Source organism: Xenopus laevis, chromosome 1L (assembly GCF_017654675.1).
Source record: "Xenopus laevis strain J_2021 chromosome 1L, Xenopus_laevis_v10.1, whole genome shotgun sequence".
Classification (NCBI taxonomy): Eukaryota; Metazoa; Chordata; class Amphibia; order Anura; family Pipidae; genus Xenopus; species Xenopus laevis.
This window is the reverse complement of record NC_054371.1, coordinates 120,958,260-120,977,353: the sequence shown is the minus strand read 5'-3', so window position 1 is coordinate 120,977,353 and position 19,094 is coordinate 120,958,260. Positions and strand designations below refer to the sequence as shown.

Sequence of the window (19,094 nt, the reverse complement as noted above, 5' to 3'; positions counted from 1 at the left end):
ACTGAATCTTTTGCCCTTATGTGGATGGGGAAAGTCTGGTCCAGTTAGCAGACATCTACAGGTGGTGCAATCAGGGCATTTGTAACACCCCAGTTTTGTTTGTTTTGTTAGCCAGTTAGTGTCTTTCGTGGCTGCCTTACTGAGATCTGTCCGTACTAGCAGGTCTCTAAGACTTTTATCCCTTCTGTATCCAAAAATGGGTTTTGGTGCTTTGTGGAGAGAGAGTGAGTCGTCCATGTTCAGCATGGACCAATGTTTATTAACACTTTCTTTTATATGACGTGATGCTGAAGAGTAAGTTGTTGTAAAGATCAATGGGCTTTTAGTATCCTTCGAGTCAGGTTTTGTGGACAGCAATTTTTCTTGGGAGTGCTGTAGAGCCCTTTTCATTTGTGTGTGTAACACCTCTACTGGGTATCCTCTTTCCACGAACCTATTAAACATGTCTTTTAATTGTTCGTCAGCTGTCTCTTTTACGCTGTTATTTCTTATTACCCTCAGGAACTGGGAATATGGAATGCCCCTAGTTGTAGATGGGGGGTGGTTGCTGGCGGCATGTAGTATAGTATTCCTATCCGTGGGTTTTCTGAACAGTCTGGTTCCAATTTTCTTGTCAAGTAGAAAAATGTTGAGATCCAAGAAATTGATGGAGTTCTTATCGAACTCAAGTGCAAATTTGATGGGTGTATCGAGACTGTTCAGATACTGGTGATAATCCATAAGGGCTGCCTCCGTATTAGACCAAATAAAAAACAGATCGTCAATATAGCGAAAGTACATTAGTATCGACTTACCTACTTGTGGGTAGATGTGATGAGCCTCAAAGTCTAACATGAACAAGTTTGCATAGGAGGGAGCTAGGGCACTGCCCATTGCTGTCCCTGAGATCTGTAGGTAAAATGATTTGTCGAATCTAAAAAAGTTCCTGGTCAGAGTCAGTTCCAATAGATGTAGTAAGAACTCTATGGGTACTGTGGCCGGTGGGGAGGCAATGAGAGCTCTTTTGCAGGCTTGGATCCCCTGGTCATGGGGGATTATGGTGTAAAGGCTTTTAATATCCATCGTTGCTAGCAGGCAGTCATCAGGTATGATGTCAAGATCCTTAAGTTTCCTGATGACGTGGCTCGAATCCTGTGTGTAGGAGGGCATGGCACGTACTAGTGGTTGAAGGAAATGGTCCACAAATGTGGCCACGGGTTGGTACAAGGAACCCACAGCTGAAATTATTGGCCTACCGGGTGGATAGCGACTTATGTACCTTCGGTAAAGTATAAATAATTGGTATCCGTGGAAATGTAGTAGTTAAGTATTTGAGTGTGCTCTGATCGATCCAACCAGCATTAAGGGCCAGAGACAAGATTTCATCAATCTCCCATTTAAACTTGTGAGTCGGATACCCTTGTAGTGACCTATATGTATTGTGGTCAGAGAGTTGTCCCAGTAGTTCTTCTTTGTAATATGCCCGATCCAAGAGGACAATTGAGCCCCCCTTGTCTGCCGGTCTTATAATCAATGTCTCGTCTGCTTGTAGGGTTTTAATAGCTAGTCTTTCGGCTGGAGTCAGATTGTTCTGTTTGGAGGCCTGAGTAGGTCTAGTTTTAATGTCATTAATGAGAATATTCCCAAAGGTTTTGATTGGAGCAGGGGTATTAGTTGGTTCAAATGTGCTCTTACTCTTAAACTGACTACTCCCAGTCTCTGGAGAGTCTCTAAAATGTTTTTAGTTTCAATTTGCGTTGAAATTTGTGGACGTCTATCAATAGATCAAAAGTATCTGGGGTGTTGCTGGGTACAAACGAAAGACCCTTTGAAAGCAAGGCGATTTCTCCGGGTGTGAGTAAATGCTTGCTCAGGTTAAATACTACGTTTTCCGGCCCCTTGGTGGTTTGCCTTTGGGGTTTATGGCCCCCCCGTCTGGTGGTCCCTCTCCTCCTCCTTCCGTTCCTGTATCCTTTTTGGACCGTGTTCTTACCCCTAAAAAAGGCTTAGATGTGTTGTTGTCAGCTCCTGTGTCAGAATCAGTCGATTGGTCGGAGCTGTCAAGTGTTTGAAGGGTTTTTGGGAGTCGTCTTCTTTTCAGGAACCGTGCCCTGGGGTTATCTGGTCTTAGTCCGAGCAGCCAGCCGTACACTCTTTTCGTTTTGTAGTCCTCAGAGACCTTTTTCAGTTTATTCTGTTTAAACACGGTTAGGTCCTGTTTGTGTTTGTCAATCGCACCTTGCAGTTTATTGATCCAATCGATAGTGTTGTCGGTCCTAAGAGATTCTAGATACTGTTCCTCCAATCGCCCAATATCGCCCTTGATATTTGTTAATTCTTTGCCCACTTGTTCTACCACTAGTAGTATAAGGTCAAAGGAGCATTTGTTGAGGATGCCGCACCATTTCCCACAGAATTCTGGGTTACTGCGGCCTATGGTTGGTATGTTTGAGATCCTAAAGCCCCTGGGAATCAATCTTTGTCGGTAATAGTTAGAGAGGTATATCCCATGTAGCTGTAGATCTAATTCCCTCTTCCTTAGATTGAGCAAATCATGATAAATGTCATTGTTAGGTTTGTTCACAGCTATGTCCAATGGAGTCTCAGTAAAAAGTATCCTATCTGCATCCTGCTGTGTAAATGCAAAATCCAAATTTGTATCAATGTCCAGAGTGAATTGGGAGGAATCCTCCGCCATCCCTGGTTACTCAAAGGGATCAAATGAAGAAATAATGCAGCAACTGAGACGACAGTCCAGCTGTAGATAGGCTTGTCACTGTATACTTCTGCAGGGTAGATACTTTGTTTCCGAAAACCTCCTTCAACGTGGCAATAATCATACAATGTTGCAAGCGAGTCTGAGAGAACTCACAGAGGCCAGGAGCACCAGGGTAGTAGTGCTTCTTGTCCAATGTGAATTTGCTGGGTGCAGATCCAGAGAATAACCATTTAGTCATCGATATATACCATGCACCAATAAATGACTTTTTGATACACGCTTGATGGCGACTGCTGTGAGTGCTTTCGTGGACTGCTGCAATTACTTTTGGTTAGCACCCAGCAAGTGATCATGTGAATGGTGAGTGCCGATGATCTCTCTATTTATTTATATATATATATATATATATATATATATATATATATATATATATATATATATATATATATATATATATATATATACACATACACATACACATATTATATATATATATATATATATATATATATATATATACACACACACACCTCTATATATCTTGTAGTAATGGACAGCACTCCGTTTTAAGTCATCAGCTGGGTGCACGGTAAAGGAATTACACATATGCAAAAGAACAACACCAGGAATTTTCTCGTGGTTGAAAAAGTGTGTGTGTGTGTGTGTGTATTTATTATCTCTCTATCGGAAAGAGGAAGACCGTAACACGGTTCTCCATGCACACAGCTCTAATACTCCCGCTTTATTAAAGTCAATACCTTACTCGCAAATTAATGCATGTTTTCCACAACAACTCTAATACAGAAGTGGCTCATGAACAAGCAAAACATATGCTCAATAATGTTTTAGAGATAGGATATTGGCATACACAATTGGAAAAGGTAGTTTTGAAGTAAATCAAAATAAAAATCTAGGGATAACTGTTAAAAAGTATGATGGACTGGTATTTACCTCAGAGTTTACACCTATGAGTAATAAAGTGAAAGATTGGCAAATTATACAGATTGATCCTAATGTACTATTTACAGATACTCCTCTCCCAAACTGTGCATACCTGAAGAGTAGAACCTTGAGGGACCTTCTGGTCACTACGGATTTACAGGTGGTGAAAAAAAAATTTGGAAATTAGTTGCCAGAACTAAAGCCTGGATGTTATCGTTGCAGTGGATGTTGCACATGCGGTTTCCTTTTGACAGGTAATACATTTCAACCTCCCCAAACTGGGAAGAGATATAGGATAAAACATAGACAAGGTAATCTGACAGGCATGATAATGTATTTCATCCTGTGTCCCCGTGGACTATGTTGGAAAATGTACAACTTCTTTCAGGCTAAGGATGAACAATAATAGATCAAGTATAAGAACAGCACTGACAAAGGGGGAAGCAGATACACCACTAGCAAAGAATTGTCTGGCCAAAAGTTATGGTTTACCAACATTGAGATGTATGCGGATTGATACAGTCCCACCACTAAGGAGAGGTTGGGAAAGGGACAGATTTTTTACAATGGGAAGCAAAATGAATCCAAACTTTGGATCCAATGGCCCCTCGTGGACTTAATGAAATGTACTCACTTGCATTTTTTATTTAAAACAGAGAGAATAATACAGTGACTCTCCAGGGTGGTAATAAATAACACCGTAATTTAGGTGTATTGGTGCAATATTGGCGGTGTCCAAGATTATAAGGTTTATAAACAATTTAGAGATTTATAGATTTGATGTTACTTTAAAGGGCTTGGATTTATATGAATTATAATACAAAAATTGACTCATGGGATTATTGCTCCAGAGATATATGATAATACATTTACCAGGTGACTCTGTAGCAGATGAAGTCCTGATACTATATATTCTTGACATAGGTTTGCCAACTTTGGAGATATCGAACTAGCTGCTATGAATAATATATATTGAGAATGTACCATAGTAACCTTTATGTTTTAGCCAAATCGTGAATCAAGAGAATGATGAGTTTTAAACTGATTTAAAGCACGGGCACTTGTTCCAGTGGGTTACAATTGATAATTACAATTGAATTTATACTTTGTTTCCAAATGCATTTAGCTGATGAATTGTAGCAAGCTGCACAGTTTCACATGTATCTATTTGAATCTTAGTCTTAGTATCTATGAATTGACTTCTTTAACATTGGGATTTATTACATTGTTACATGTATTTATGGATTAATATTGGTAATTTATATTGAGCACGCTGCACTTTGATTAACCAATCAATTGGTGGAGTGAAACAATACGTTGTGTTTTTACTTCCTGTTTCACATCCTGACATTGGTCCAGGTGGATCGAAACGAGCTGATGTCTTTGGGAATTGAATAAATTGATCATTGTCTATGTCTTGAGTGCTTTTGTGAGTAATTGACACACACACACACACATACAAATATATATATATATATATATATATATATATATATATATATATATATATATATATATATATATATATATATATATATATATATATATATATCCCCCAACACAAAAAGACCGCACTCACAGGACTTCCATAGTGAAAACGACGTTTCGGCTTGCAACTTAAGCCAGGGCAGGGGTGAATATATAGATTGAAGGGCCGGAAGGCAGGTCATGGTAGGGGAGAAAGGGAGCCCGACCAGAGGATTTTTTTTTTCCAGCAGCTGGCCTGAACCTGCCTGACCCGTAGGTTTCGGGCCGGCCCGCACATCACTATTATCCACCCATTCCACTTCCACTGGCAGCTTTCCCAGGCTGTTTAGAAGAGCTGGCGGCACTTTGCAGTGTAGGATGCCAGTCAATTCTCATCTTGTGGGTAGGCAACTAGCAGCTCTTGGGACTGGACAAAGAACTGCTTTATAATATTTCTCAGTGCAAAGGCTGAGCTTTGTATCCGGCTACCAAAATCTCATTTTGCTTGTGGTCATACCCATCACTCATTTTAAGCACAGACAGGGATCAGAGATGGTCTAAAAGATGTAAAGATAATATTTAGCCCAAATTTAAATGACATATTATTTATCATTAGAAACACTGTGAAGGTATTTGGTCACCCTGGCTAAGTTACAGAGATATCAGGGACAGGTCATGTTGCAGACAGAACCAAGGAAGGCTATAGTGGTATATATAGACCCAGAACACCAACATCTTGTCTGATTGTGTATTTGTGAACGTGCTATGCATGGAACAAGGAGATAAAAATAACGGGCTTATGATAGGAATACCTATATTTTTATTTTATTTATGTCTTTCTCTTCACTGCAGTTAGAATGTTACAGATATTTTGAAAGTTCTTTTTCCTTTTTTTTCTGTAATGTGGATACAATATGTTGACATGTATGTCCTAAAGTATTATATATATATATATATATATATATATATATATATATATATATATATATATATATATATATATATATATATATATATATATATATATATATATATATACACACACACACATATACTTGCAAGTCAACTTGTACTTGTTGAAACTTCAATAAAGATTATTGAGGGAAAAAAAAAGAAACACTGTGAAGGTATTTTTTAAAATGCTATTTCTAACTTCTACCAAAAGATAGCCCTGCACATGGTCAGTGTCTGTTTTTGTTTCTCAGAGCTGTGGAGTCTGTGATTTTGGTTTAGAGATACCAAACGACCAAAATGCCTTTTTTTTTTTTGGATAAAGTGCCTTGTATGCTGTGTACTTAACTTCTTTCAATCAACGTGGAAAATACATTAGTATATTAAAAGAACAGTAATCCCCAAAAATGAACATTTTTGTGACGAATAATTACCCTGCTGGTCTAGTGGCTTAGCCTAAGGTAGGCGGGGGCGCCCACCATGCCTTCAGTGGGGACGCCCGGCGCATTCCTCCTGTGCCATCCAGTGCCGGTTCTCCTATGGCGTGTGAGGCTGTGCACTTCCGGGTTTATGTGCCCGCGTGATGACGTAATCGCGCAATGGTGCGAAATTTTAAGTATTTAAAGGGGCTTTATTCTTGCCTGTCTGATTATTCTATGTTCTCCAATCCTGATTCCAGCCTGTCTGACTATTCTACGCTCTCCAATCCTGATTCTAGCCTGTTTGACTACTCTTAACTCAGCTTGTGCTGGCCCAGTTTGCCGTCCACGCTGCATTGCCTGGTCTGTCTTCCAAGCTGTGTTTCTTCCATCCAGTATCCTCAGTGAAACGTTTGTGCCCCGTTGCTCATCCAGAACCTTTAGCTTTGCTCCTCTCTTGGTAAAACCTGGTGGCATCCAATTAGCTGAGGGCTTCTCCCGAGGTGAAAGGCGGCTGTTAAAGGCAGAAGCAAGAGCCGAGACCAGGGAGCCTAGCATTGGTTATGGAGTTAGGGTACCGTACATGACAGTTTTAAAGTAATTAACATATAACATTGTATTAGTATGCACTGGTAAAAGTTATGTATTTGCTTCAGAAATACCACTATAGTTTATATAAATAAGCTGCTGTGTAGCCACGGGGGGCAGCCATTTAAGAAGGGGGGAAAAAGAGAAAAGGCACAAGTAACATAGTACATAACAGATCAGCTCTGTCCAATACAATGATGTTTAATCTGTTATGTGCTATGTAACCTGTGTCTTTTCTCCTTATTTCCAGCTTGACTGGCTGCCCCCATGGCGACACAGAACCTGATTTATATAAAACTATATTAGTTTCTGAAGCAAACATGCCAGTTTTACCATTTTTATATCATATTTTAATTACTTTGATACACTTTCAGCTTTTTGTGTTACAGTTTACCAATTAAAAATCTGTTTAAGATTGGCCATTCCATACTAAAAGTTAGCTTACAGGTGAATCTCCCCTTTAAGCCTAGTTGGCACATACCTAAAGCATTTGTGTACAACTACAACTACAACCCAAGCTGGTGCTATACTACAAAAGAATGCCACATCATTATCCTGCCAAAAAAGTTTTTGCAGTTTCCCCATAATCTGAAGCAATCTCATGGATGGTGAAGCTTTTGAGATGTTGCTACATTACAGATCTATCTACATAATCCAAGCTCCAACAGTCACACCAAGGATATGAGATGTAACAGATTCAAAATGGCAATATGCATAAAGAATCTGCCTCACAGAGAAGCACTGCATGTTCAGGAAATACAGACAATAGGTGCAGAGTAGCCTTGCCATTTTGCCACATTTAAAAACAACTTTATCTTCAGCAAGATTACAGTTAGAGGGCAACAGGGCAAGCTTCTTTGTTGCACACAGGCCATTGGACTACACACGTGCAGTCAAAATACAAAAAAACAACCTTTTGGAACAAAAAAAAGTATGCTGTTTAGCACCACTTTTACCAGATTATATTAAACCATTTTTAGTACCATGCTTCTTTCTGATTATGATGTGCTATTTTCCAATAAATGTCACTGAGCATACAGAAGCAATACTATCACTAGAGTAATGGTAAGTGATATTTAAAAAGAGGGTTTGTAGCCTATATGATTTTCTGCTGAATAGAGAAAGCAAAAATTAAGACTGAATAAAAGGCAGCAGCTAGGATCCCAAGATAGGCATAAAACAGAAGATTCACACAGCTGCTGCATGTAGGACACCTGCAGAAAGACTCTGTATTAGGATGTCAGATGGCACTGCTGCCACTGGCTAGTAACAATGACAGCTTGTCTATTGCCCTATGGCACAGAATGGCCCTGTGTGCCAGTCTGGGTCTCACCAGCCCTGTTGCCAGGAGAGACTGGTTGCCCTGGTTACTGAAATCTCTTTCTGAATGTCAACAAGGCCGAGTTCCGCACACACCCACATTATCCCCAAAATAACATACAGCGTTTCTCAAAATAATAAAGCATAAGACCTATATAAAAAATAAAACAGATCAAAATCAAAACAGATTAATGTGCAACCCCAGTAATCTCTATAGATTCTCAAAGTAAGCATAGGATCTTTATATGAAATGCTTGGGACACTGGGTTTTCTAAATACAAATTTCTGTAATGTGGATCACCATGACTTTTAGCATGACTTTTGTTTTGCCACCAACATGGCTTTATACAACTTAGTTACAGTCATGTAAAAGATACTGTCTACTTATTAAAGTTAATGCATGAAAAATAAACACCACTTATAAGCAATGTAATTTCTGGAAAAACAATTTCCAGGTACATAAAATCTGGGTTCTACTGTAAACATAGACATGCACGAATACATAAAAAAATAATATTTTGCTTAAATAGGTGCTTTTATATTGTAGCTTTTTGGATAATAGGTTTCCGGATACCAGTTGCCATGTCTATACTGATTGAGCCAGAGAAGGCATAAAGGTAAACAAAATGTCAAAAAGAGCCATGTTTCCCCTCACTAATGATATGAAAACATGTTTATATTCTAATGTATACCATGATTATTTGGTGGAATTTATGTGTGTAAAAAAATTATGTCTCACAACAAAGTAACAAAACGTGAACCTCTAAATGTATGACTTTTCAGATTAACAGAAACGATGTATACAGTAGATAACACAAAGTAAAAGCTAACAATGTGTCCACTTGCTTTTAAGAGGCACACAAACTTTAATTTCCCATCAGAAGTTTCATTCATCACTGATGCAGTTGTGAAAAAAAAAACAAGTTAATAGCACAAGAATATAATCGCTATAAGAACAGAATATAAAAGAGTGTATTTTAACCAGCATTTACCAAAGGGGTTAAATTAAATACAAGCTAAAATAATGAATTCCGCTCATAGACTTGGGATAAATTAGTCTTCAGAAATTAAGTTGTGCACATTGATGACATTTAGTCCCGGAGGCATCTGGAGTTGCAGGATGTAGAAAATCAAATTATCTATAAGGTTCACTACATTACAGTACCGGGTGGGAGTGAGAAAGCTCCTGTTTAAAAGAGCAGGGGGAAATAGGGTAGTTAAGAAGTGGAGTCACCAATAATGTATTGTAATAGCTTAAACAAGATGTAGGTCTTACAACGCAAATATGCAGATCCTTATGTATTATGGTCTATGTCTATGATATTAACTGTACTTTATACTACGTCACTGTGGATATAGGATTTCACAGATTGAGAAGTTTTCTAACAAAAGAAGTCGGACAGGCACTAGAGCAGTCAGAAGTAAGGTCAGAATCCAACCGCAAATACTCCAGACATGGGGGGGGGGGGGTGTTCACACATATATATTAAAATTATTTTAATACTGCTGTATTCTAAAATAACAAAGGACCTCATCAAACTAAATGCAGAATATTTTACAGAGACAGATTGCTGCTCTCACTCCACCCACAACTCACCCCCCCAAAGCTGTTACACTTGACAAGAGATTACAGAGGCGTATGCAGGAGGTATATAAATAACAGACTATTGCTCTGAGTAAGAGTGTGTGGGAGCTTATACATACAAATATGATCGTATTTAAATATAATACTTATGCATTATAAGCAATAAGTACAGCGAGTCCCATGGCAAATGATAATGTTAAAACAATGATAAATGCTCTTAGATTGTAAACTGTAAGGGAAAGCGGACCTCCTTTCACTTGTCTCTACCACTTAATCATTAATGTAGAAGTACTGAGAATTATTTGTTTATTGTATGGAACCTGTTTGTTCTGTCAATGTATTGTTCTGCTGTAAGGCACTAGATGCATAAGTAGCTATAAGTAAAAATAAGCATGCATACATAAATACAAATGCAGGGGAGATATATACAAACGTTTTTGGAAGGAAAAAAAAAAGAAATCCTGTTAATCATGAACTTGTGGAAGATCAATATAAAACACTGGTTGAAGAAGAAGCTAAAATATTATAAGAATAAAGAAAAAACAGTAGCGGTAAAAGAGGAAAGTATAAATAGCAAATGTAATGAACAGCACAGTTTGTTCTTACCCAGAAGTGTTCTCCAAAGTAAGACATATTGTATCTGTGAGGTGCGCAGCCACCACTGCAGCCAGAGCAGGTCAGTCAGCAGTCACAGAGCTAGGGGGACATGAGAATAAGTGAATGATACCAGGAGAACTGTATGGGTATTCATATATGAAAGAGGAGGGTGAAACAGGAAAAGAAAGGGAGGGGGAGAGGAGGGAATGAGCCAAAGGAAGAACAGAGGAGATACTTGAAATAGGCAACAGATACTGAAGAGCATGTAGACAAGAACATTTGGAATGACACAGATGACCGTAAGCAAGGGGGGAGGGGGAAAAAGTACAGGAATTTTAGCTTTCCCTGTGTGGTTCATGATAGAAGAGTTATAAGCATGTATATGCACAACAAACCGTGTAAAACTTGCAAAGTGTCATTCATACAGCAACACACAACAAACACTTCATTAACAGAGACCGAATACAACAGATGAGAGGTGTAAGATGGTCATAATAGAGTAAGATACACTTGTATTTACAAAGGGTGTGGTTTGGGATCAGATTATGAAGAGGGCAACTACTTCAGAAACACTGTAAAGTGGACCTTTATGCTGCTCAGTTTTTTATATAAAGAGCAAGAGAGGCAAATACAATGACACAGCGATGCAGGAATAAACAAAGAGTGGAAGGTAAGGTAGCCAGAAGGAAGGATTTGAGTATAGAGTGAAAGACAAAAAGCAGTGAAGCTGAAATAGAAACACCTATTGCTGAATGATGACTGTAGTTAGGGAGTGGCACTGACCGTCAAGTCATCTAACCATGCACGACACAGGTCATTCAGAAGAGAATTACAGGTACTCACTTTGTACGGATGTCTGTGCGGCTCTTTTATCAGCATCCTCCAATTGCAATGGAGAAGGAGGTATCACTGCAAGAAGACACTGCAGGATTAAATGTCATCGACACAGGAGCTTTTCTTCATATGTGCATACAGGTGCGACTGCTCTGGCTTCCCTCATGTTACGTCTGCTTTCACAGTGTAAATTATAAATTGTATTTGGCATTTTCGAACATTAAAAATTATTATAAAACACTCTCACTACTCACTAATACTAACAGTATTTTGTATTTTTTATGCTCTACTTCTCATGGGTTAACAGAGTTTTTTTTATAACAGTTATTTACAAAGAGAGCATGCTATCGGTTTAGCCTAATCTTGTTTAACCTACTCATATCTGTGCCCACATCAATCCAGACTTGTAATCAACTATCACCATTATACCATTCCCAGTACAGACCAATCTGTCACAGAAAACCACATTAACTCAGCATATTTTATTTATTTGGCCTATCCCTATAACATGCTCTGAAAAGCTACATTAAAGGCCTCCTTATTTTTACTCTTGCATTGCCATGGGTACAGGCATAATAGAAAAGAATGACTTGGTTAACACAAATGTTCCTGTGCAGGGTAGTGTATCAAAAATCCACTGCATCGAACACAAGGGTAAACAACTGTGTGGACCATACAGGACCTGTCCTGATCTTAAAACAGATTCAACTAGGTCAATATTTATTTATTTATTAGACTGGTTAAAAAAAGGCTGATTGGTTGCAAGGGTTACTCTATGCAGCAAAACATAATCTACTAAATCATCTTAAACCAGTTGTGTTAACCTACGTTAATAAATATATCCTTAAAGGAAAACTATACCCCCCAAACAATGTAGGTCTCTATTCAAAAATACTGAGTAAAACAGCTCATGTGTAAAACCCTGCTTCATGTAAATGAACCATTATCATAATAATATACTTTTATAGTAGTATGTGCCATTGGGCAATCATAATTAGAAAATTGCCATTTTAAAAAATAAGGGCCGCCCCCTGAGATCGTAAGATTCACTGTGCACACATACAAACCACATGTAAGGTCACATGAGCCAATTAACAGACAGAGTTCTGCCTTTTGCTTCCTCACTTCTTCCTGTTACAGTTAGTGTTGTAGTATTTCTGGTCAGGTGATCTCTGAGGCAGCACAGATAGAGTCACGAAATGGTGGTTCAAGGCAAGAGATGTAAAAGGGCAATATTCATGTAAATATATATTCCAGTTTGGTAAGATTCTTTAATATGTCATTCAATTTGATATAAACTATCTGTTGCTTAAGTATTCATTTTGGGGGTATAGTTTTCCTTTAAGCATGGTACGTGTGCAAGCCTATTCATATAGAATGCAATCCACATTCAAAACCTAGAGCAAGTTACAGGAGAAAATGCACAAACCAGCATCATAATAAAATAAATGAAGGTTTGTCTTTGTACCATATTACATTTTCTTGTAAATTAAAAAAAAGAGAGAGAGAAAATGGGTGGAAAGTACAAAATGGTTAGAGATGTCAGTGCAGCTTGCTGAAACTAGCCAAGTCCCTGAAAGATGCCTGGATTTTCCCTGAAAGATGTGTGGGAGGGAATGAAAAAAAGCATTCTGACAGCCTAAAAAAAAAAGAATTGACAGTAATAGAGAAAGCGGCAATGGGGAATAGAAAGGAGGACAACAGCTTCACTATCCCAGCTACAATAAATGATTAAAACTAAAAAGGCATTTTACATAACACTTTACTCACGAACACAGTCCATCTGTACTATTAATGTGCTATAAGACACCATATATATATATATATATATATATATATATATATATATATATATATATATATCTATATATATATCTATCTATATATCTATATATCTATATATATATATATATATCTATATATATATATATATATATCTATATATATATATATATATCTATATATCTATATATATATATATATATCTATATATCTATATATCTATATATATATATATATATATATATATACACACACATACATACACACATAAAATATATATATACACAAAAACTAGTGCAACAGAAGCCACCGTTCACTGGAGCTAAGGCCCTTAAGGGAACAGTGAAACAAAGAAATAATGGATAGACATAAATGCTTACCGTATGTTAACAGAGGAAAAGAGAATATACCCTGGGGAAAAATATGACTTTGAGGGTATGTAAACCCAAAGAAAGAGAGTAGCAAAGCAGAAGTCTATGATCACAGGATGTTATAATCATTAGTGGTGCTCTGAGTAGTAATTAAAACAACAATGTCTAACGACTAAGTTATTAGGAAGTAAACCTTATTGCCCCAAAAGACTGTCTGCTGATGGTGATGCTCTCATAGCAAAATGTTAGCATGGTTTTTAAAGGGATTTGTAAGATAAAACATCTGAATTATTTTAATGGTAGCTAAATTGATATAAATGTATGCTTTGCGGGAGAGACTACAGGGCCATACTTTGCCAATTAGAAACCATTAAGCTTGTTCGCCAAAAATGGGGAAATTTGCACCTGGTCAGTAACCAAAAGCAGCCAAGTGCAGCTGCAGATAAAATAATAAAAGCTACAACAGAGGTTGCTGCCCAGATGCAATTTTTTTTCCAGTGTCGGCAAATGAGCCCCATGTGTGATCTTGACCTAATGGATAAGAGATCAGAGAGATATTATAAAGATGTATCATGTTCATTGGTGGTGGCTTAGCACTGAATACAATCAGCATTAATTAACATTAAAATCCATTCACCACATTCCTGGAACTAACTCTGGAAACAATGTAACAGAAGCAGTTCATTACAAGACCTGGAGTCAAAACAGAAGACAGAAAGGGATAAACAAATAAGGCTTTCCATTGCAATACCATTTACAAATAACTTCAAATCCAGTGGAAATTTTGCATCAATTTAGATGAAGAGGTACTTAGAATCACATTTTCTATTACAATGCAACAGAGGAGGTGCCTTTAAAATTAATTTGTGACACCTAACAAATATTTTCTATAGAATCCCCAGGCAAATCTGCACAGTACTAATGTTTCTGGTACCTTAGACACCTTGGTGGCATGCACTGCTATTAGAAAAGAGGCACATTTGTTGGGTGGTCCCACAAAATCGAACCTTTAGTATCTAGTGCTGCTCATAATTATCCACCGACAGCATCATGGAAGTAGAATGTGAAATGGGCAGAAGATAAAAAAGCAGCCAATTATAAAGCTAATAAACGACCAGTACAAACAACGATTTAAAGGGATACTGTCATGGGAAAAAAAAAATTCCAAAATATATATATAACAGTGCTACTCTAGCAGAATTCTGCACTGAAATCCATTTCTGTGAGTCAAAACCTAATTCACTTGTCAGGGCGGGTGCTGAAAAACTTAAAGGGATCCTGTCATCGGAAAACAGTTAATAGTGCTACTCCAGCAGAATTATGCACTGAAATCCATTTCTCAAAAGAGCAAACAGATTTTTTTATATTCAATTTTGAAATCTGACATGGGGCTAGACATATTGTCAATTTCCCAGCTGCCCCAAGTCATGTGACTTGTGCTCTGATAAACTTCAATCACTCTTTACTGCTGTACTGCAAGTTGGAGTGATATCACCCCCCTCCCTTCCCCCCCCCCCCAGCAGCCAACCAAAAGAACAATGGGAAGGTAACCAGATAACAGCTCCTTAACACAAGATAACAGCTGTCTGGTAGATCTAAGAACAACACTCAATAGTAAAAACCCATGTCTCACTGATACACATTCAGTTACATTTAGAAGGAAAAACAGCAGCCTGCCAGAAAGCATTTCCCTCCTAAAGTGCAGGCACAAGTCACATGACCAGGGGCAGCTGGGACATTGACAAAATGTCTAGCCCCATGTCAGATTTCAAAATTGAATATAAAAAAATCTGTTTGCTCTTTTGAGAAATGGATTTCAGTGCATAATTCTGCTGGAGTAGCACTATTAACTGTTTTCCGATGACAGGATCCCTTTAAGTTTTTCAGCACCCGCCCTGACAAGTGAATTAGGTTTTGACTCACAGAAAATGGAATGGGGACAGTTTTCGTAATATGATTGGAAAAGATCTTTGCTGGAAGTGTTGTAGGGACATTTATAGGATCAACTATATTCCACTTTGCTGCCTGTAAATAGACATAATATTATAAGGGCATTCATTTCTTAACAATGAATTGCAGATACAATATTCTTTTCCTGTGGCATTCTACATACAGTAGAAACCCCATTTTACGTTTTTCAGGGGACCAGAAAAAATGGTATGAAATCCAAGAAAATGTAAAATCAGGCAAATGTATTATGCATAATATATAGGTGGTACCACAAAACAACAATGTAAAATCAGGGGAAACTTAAAATCAGGGGATGTAAAATGGGGGTTCTACTGTAGACAGCCAAGGCAACTATGTCTGATGAAGAAGTAAAAATCATCCCTATGTAATAAGTTTTATTTTCCATTTAAATTTAAAGCATTGTGCTTGAAATAACTAAAGTCCTATGTGCGAAAACACATATCACAAAAGTCAACTAACATTGAATTCCTAGTGAAACTGTATTATGCCTGGTCCATGTTTGGGACAACTAGCCAAATGATTTGGCCAAACTCTAATGTGATCTTATCATAAGCAAGCAGACAAACCAATCCGGTTCACAAGCATACACCTGCCATAGATGGAAGTAGCAGTTTTTAGCCATGTTGCTTCACAAACTATATTCAAAAACAGTATTTAAACATGTTGCTTCACTGAGAAATGGCAGGCAGACCACAAAAGATGGGAGATTAAGAGAGGTAAGAGGAATTTGGGATCTACTCTACTCTGTATTTTGACATGCTGCTGTGATTTTTAATGGATCTACAATACATTTTGAATTTTTTAACCTGGTATTCTGGCTCTGCGGTGCTCCGTTCCTCTACATAGAGATCAACATTAATGGAAGCATTGCAGAAAGACTTGTTCTTGGTGTAGCGCAAAAAATAACCCAATCTTTTAAAGACTGCACAATCCACAGAATAGTCAGCTCACTGAACAGCTCAGGTAGAGGCAGTCCAAAGGCAATAGCCACATTGGTACTGAAGATGAAATGCATAGCTTGATCATATTCACTCACCTCTCTGGGATGGATACAAAGTGGGTGGGCAATGCTGAGGGCAGTGAGGGATGAATGTTTGAGTTGAATTATAAGGCAGCTCACAGTAAATAGGATGTGGTGCAGAGAACTTCCCTGGCTTGTATGGGGGAGGCTGCATACACTCTCAGCGCTTTTTGTCACATGGCTACGTGCAAGTCATTACGTTAAATGCCAGGAAACCCTCCTATCTAAAAAGCAAAGGCAGAAGCCGAGGAGGTGCAGGGAGGGAGTGGGCATCACAAGCAGGGGTGATCCTGGCCCCTCCGCCGCCTGAGGCAGCAGCAGTTACTGCTGCCCCCCCTCCCCCGGAAATTCGCTCTTAAAGTACCAGGAGCAGCATTTTTGCTGCCCCTGGTACCTAGTGGGATGTTGCTGCCTGAGGCAACAGCCTCAACTCGCCTCATTGGCGAAGCACCCCTGATCACAAGCACAGGTGCACACGCATTATACATGGAGTAAGGGCCAGGTGGGGGAGGGCACAGGTGAGTTATGCTGGGCTGTCCCCTAATGCGACCTCAGGATGAAAGAACCTTTGTTATGGGAATGGGAGGTATACTTGGGTACAACTCAGGTGCACACAAATAGCGGCTCTTCTACTACCCCCAGCCCTTCTCCACTTCCCCTTAAATAGCTACGTTGACTTTAATCCCACCATTCTAGAGTACCATGGTCTCCCACCGCTATCCTTGCACTCTATTTTAACACGCACCTTTGCCCTCCTGCCGATGCTTCCCCTTGTAAGTGCACCTATTCCAATAGTGCGCCCACGCCAAATGCGTTCCACGTACACCCTCACCTGTCAGCGCGCGCACACACAGGCCTCGCAACGCTGCTTCTGCTGCTCCCCCTCAGGTACCGCATTCCCCCCTCTCTCCCTGGGTGACCACTTCAACCGCTACCCATAGCCACGCCCCTCCCTTGCTCTCAGTTGGAGGGTGTTGATACTTCTCCCACCCACGTGCTAAGTCAAGGCCAATCGATAGCAACTCCTGGCATCTTCACACACAGCGCTGGCAGACAAAGCCCCGCCCCTTACCCGAGTTAATTGGTGCACAAACTTGTCCATCGCCAGGGATACTCGAGAGGAGGCGCTAGCGATCTGCTGATTGGGCAAGACAGTAAAAGTATACTGCTTGGTGATTGGTGTGACTTATAGACTACGCAGAAAGATATACGTACAGTATTTCTCAAGTATTTCTGTTCCTCTTAAAAAGGAGATAAACTAGATAAAAGTGATACTTTTTTACCCTGTGATTCACGACTTAAAATAAATGAGCTGAGTTCTTCAGTGGTTGAGGGAGGCACCCATTTGTTATACGGTATTTGCTCGTTTTCTGAGTGTACAGCAGGTTTTAAACTTTGTGCTGCTGCAAAGTTTTTTTTCTAGCACTAAAAAACTATAGCAAGTTAGCAGCTGTCTGATTTTAAAAAGTGTCCCACTAAATGCTACCTAATAATTGGTTGCTATGGAGTAATAGAACTGCTAGAGGAAACGTCCTAATTATTGACAGCTACAAGTGATAATGTAAAATCAAATAACACAAAAAGGCAATCCCATCATGTCCAGGTACAGCTACTTCCATGTCTGGAACCAGAAAACCTTTTTTTATAGGGGTTGTTCACCATTAAATTAACTTTTAGTATGACGTAGACATAGAGAGTGATATCCTGAGACAATTTGCAATTGGTTTTCATTTTGTATTATTTGTGGTTTTAATTCAGCGGCTCTCCAGTTTGCAATGTCAGCAATATGGTTGCTAGGGTCCAATTTACCCTACCAACCATCCGTTGATTTGAATATGAGACTGGACTATGAATAGGGGAGGGTCTGAATAGAAAGATGAGTAATAAAAAGTAGCAATAGCCTTACAGAGCATTTGCTTTTTTCAGATGGGGTCAGTGACCTCCATTGGAAAGCTGGAAAGAGTCAGAAGAAGAAGGCAAACTATAAAGAAATAATGAAGGCCAAATGAAAAGGTGCTTAGAATTAGCCGTTCTATTACCATCTTAAAGTTAACTTAAAGGTGAACCACACGATCAGGGTCAGACTGGGCTGGCCGGACACGGGGGAAAAACCTGGTGGGCTCCTAGCCCTCGTGGGCCCTGCTGGCCCAGACCAGCTCCCCACAGCTGGCAGAGCAACTCCTTCCTGACCCCACCCGATCGCAGCCGCATTAAGAAATATCGCGCGCGAAGAAGGTACGTGCTGTGTGGGGGGAATTGGGGGACAGAGCGGAATCTGCAGCTGGGCTGGGGGGGCGGTGTTCCCCTAAATTAGCAGTCCCAGTATGCCCACACACCCCAGCCGAACGATGCACCAAGTACAGTGTAGCTAACTCTTGAATGCATGGTGGTAGCAAAAAAAAAAAAACAATGAAGTTCTGTTGAATATTATTATGAGGAATGATTGTGGCTGTGGCTGCCCTCTTCGCTATTCAGTGCAGATGTCCAGAAACGACAAAATGATGATGCAACTGTTCCAAGGTGATGTCATCAAGCACCCCTTTTTTGT

General features: G+C 39.2%; 1 protein-coding gene across 3 annotated transcripts in view; it reads right to left on the bottom strand.

Annotated features, from left to right (window-relative positions):
• fcho1.L (FCH and mu domain containing endocytic adaptor 1 L homeolog) overlaps positions 1-17,573 on the bottom strand; it is a 71,413-nt gene extending 53,840 nt beyond the window's left edge. Inside the window, exons 1-3 of one of the 3 annotated variants that reach the window (XM_018256708.2) lie at positions 17,292-17,573; positions 11,411-11,476; positions 10,577-10,666 (exon numbers count right to left, since the gene is read on the bottom strand). In XM_018256708.2, coding sequence (XP_018112197.1) covers positions 10,577-10,603 — 27 coding nt within the window. In that variant the 5' untranslated portion in view covers positions 10,604-10,666; positions 11,411-11,476; positions 17,292-17,573. Of the gene's footprint in view, positions 1-10,576; positions 10,667-11,410; positions 11,477-16,561; positions 16,790-17,291 lie in introns of those variants that run through there. The other 2 variants (XM_018256703.2, XM_018256710.2) reach the window with 2 other exon arrangements.
• Positions 17,574-19,094: the final 1,521 nt, after the last annotated feature.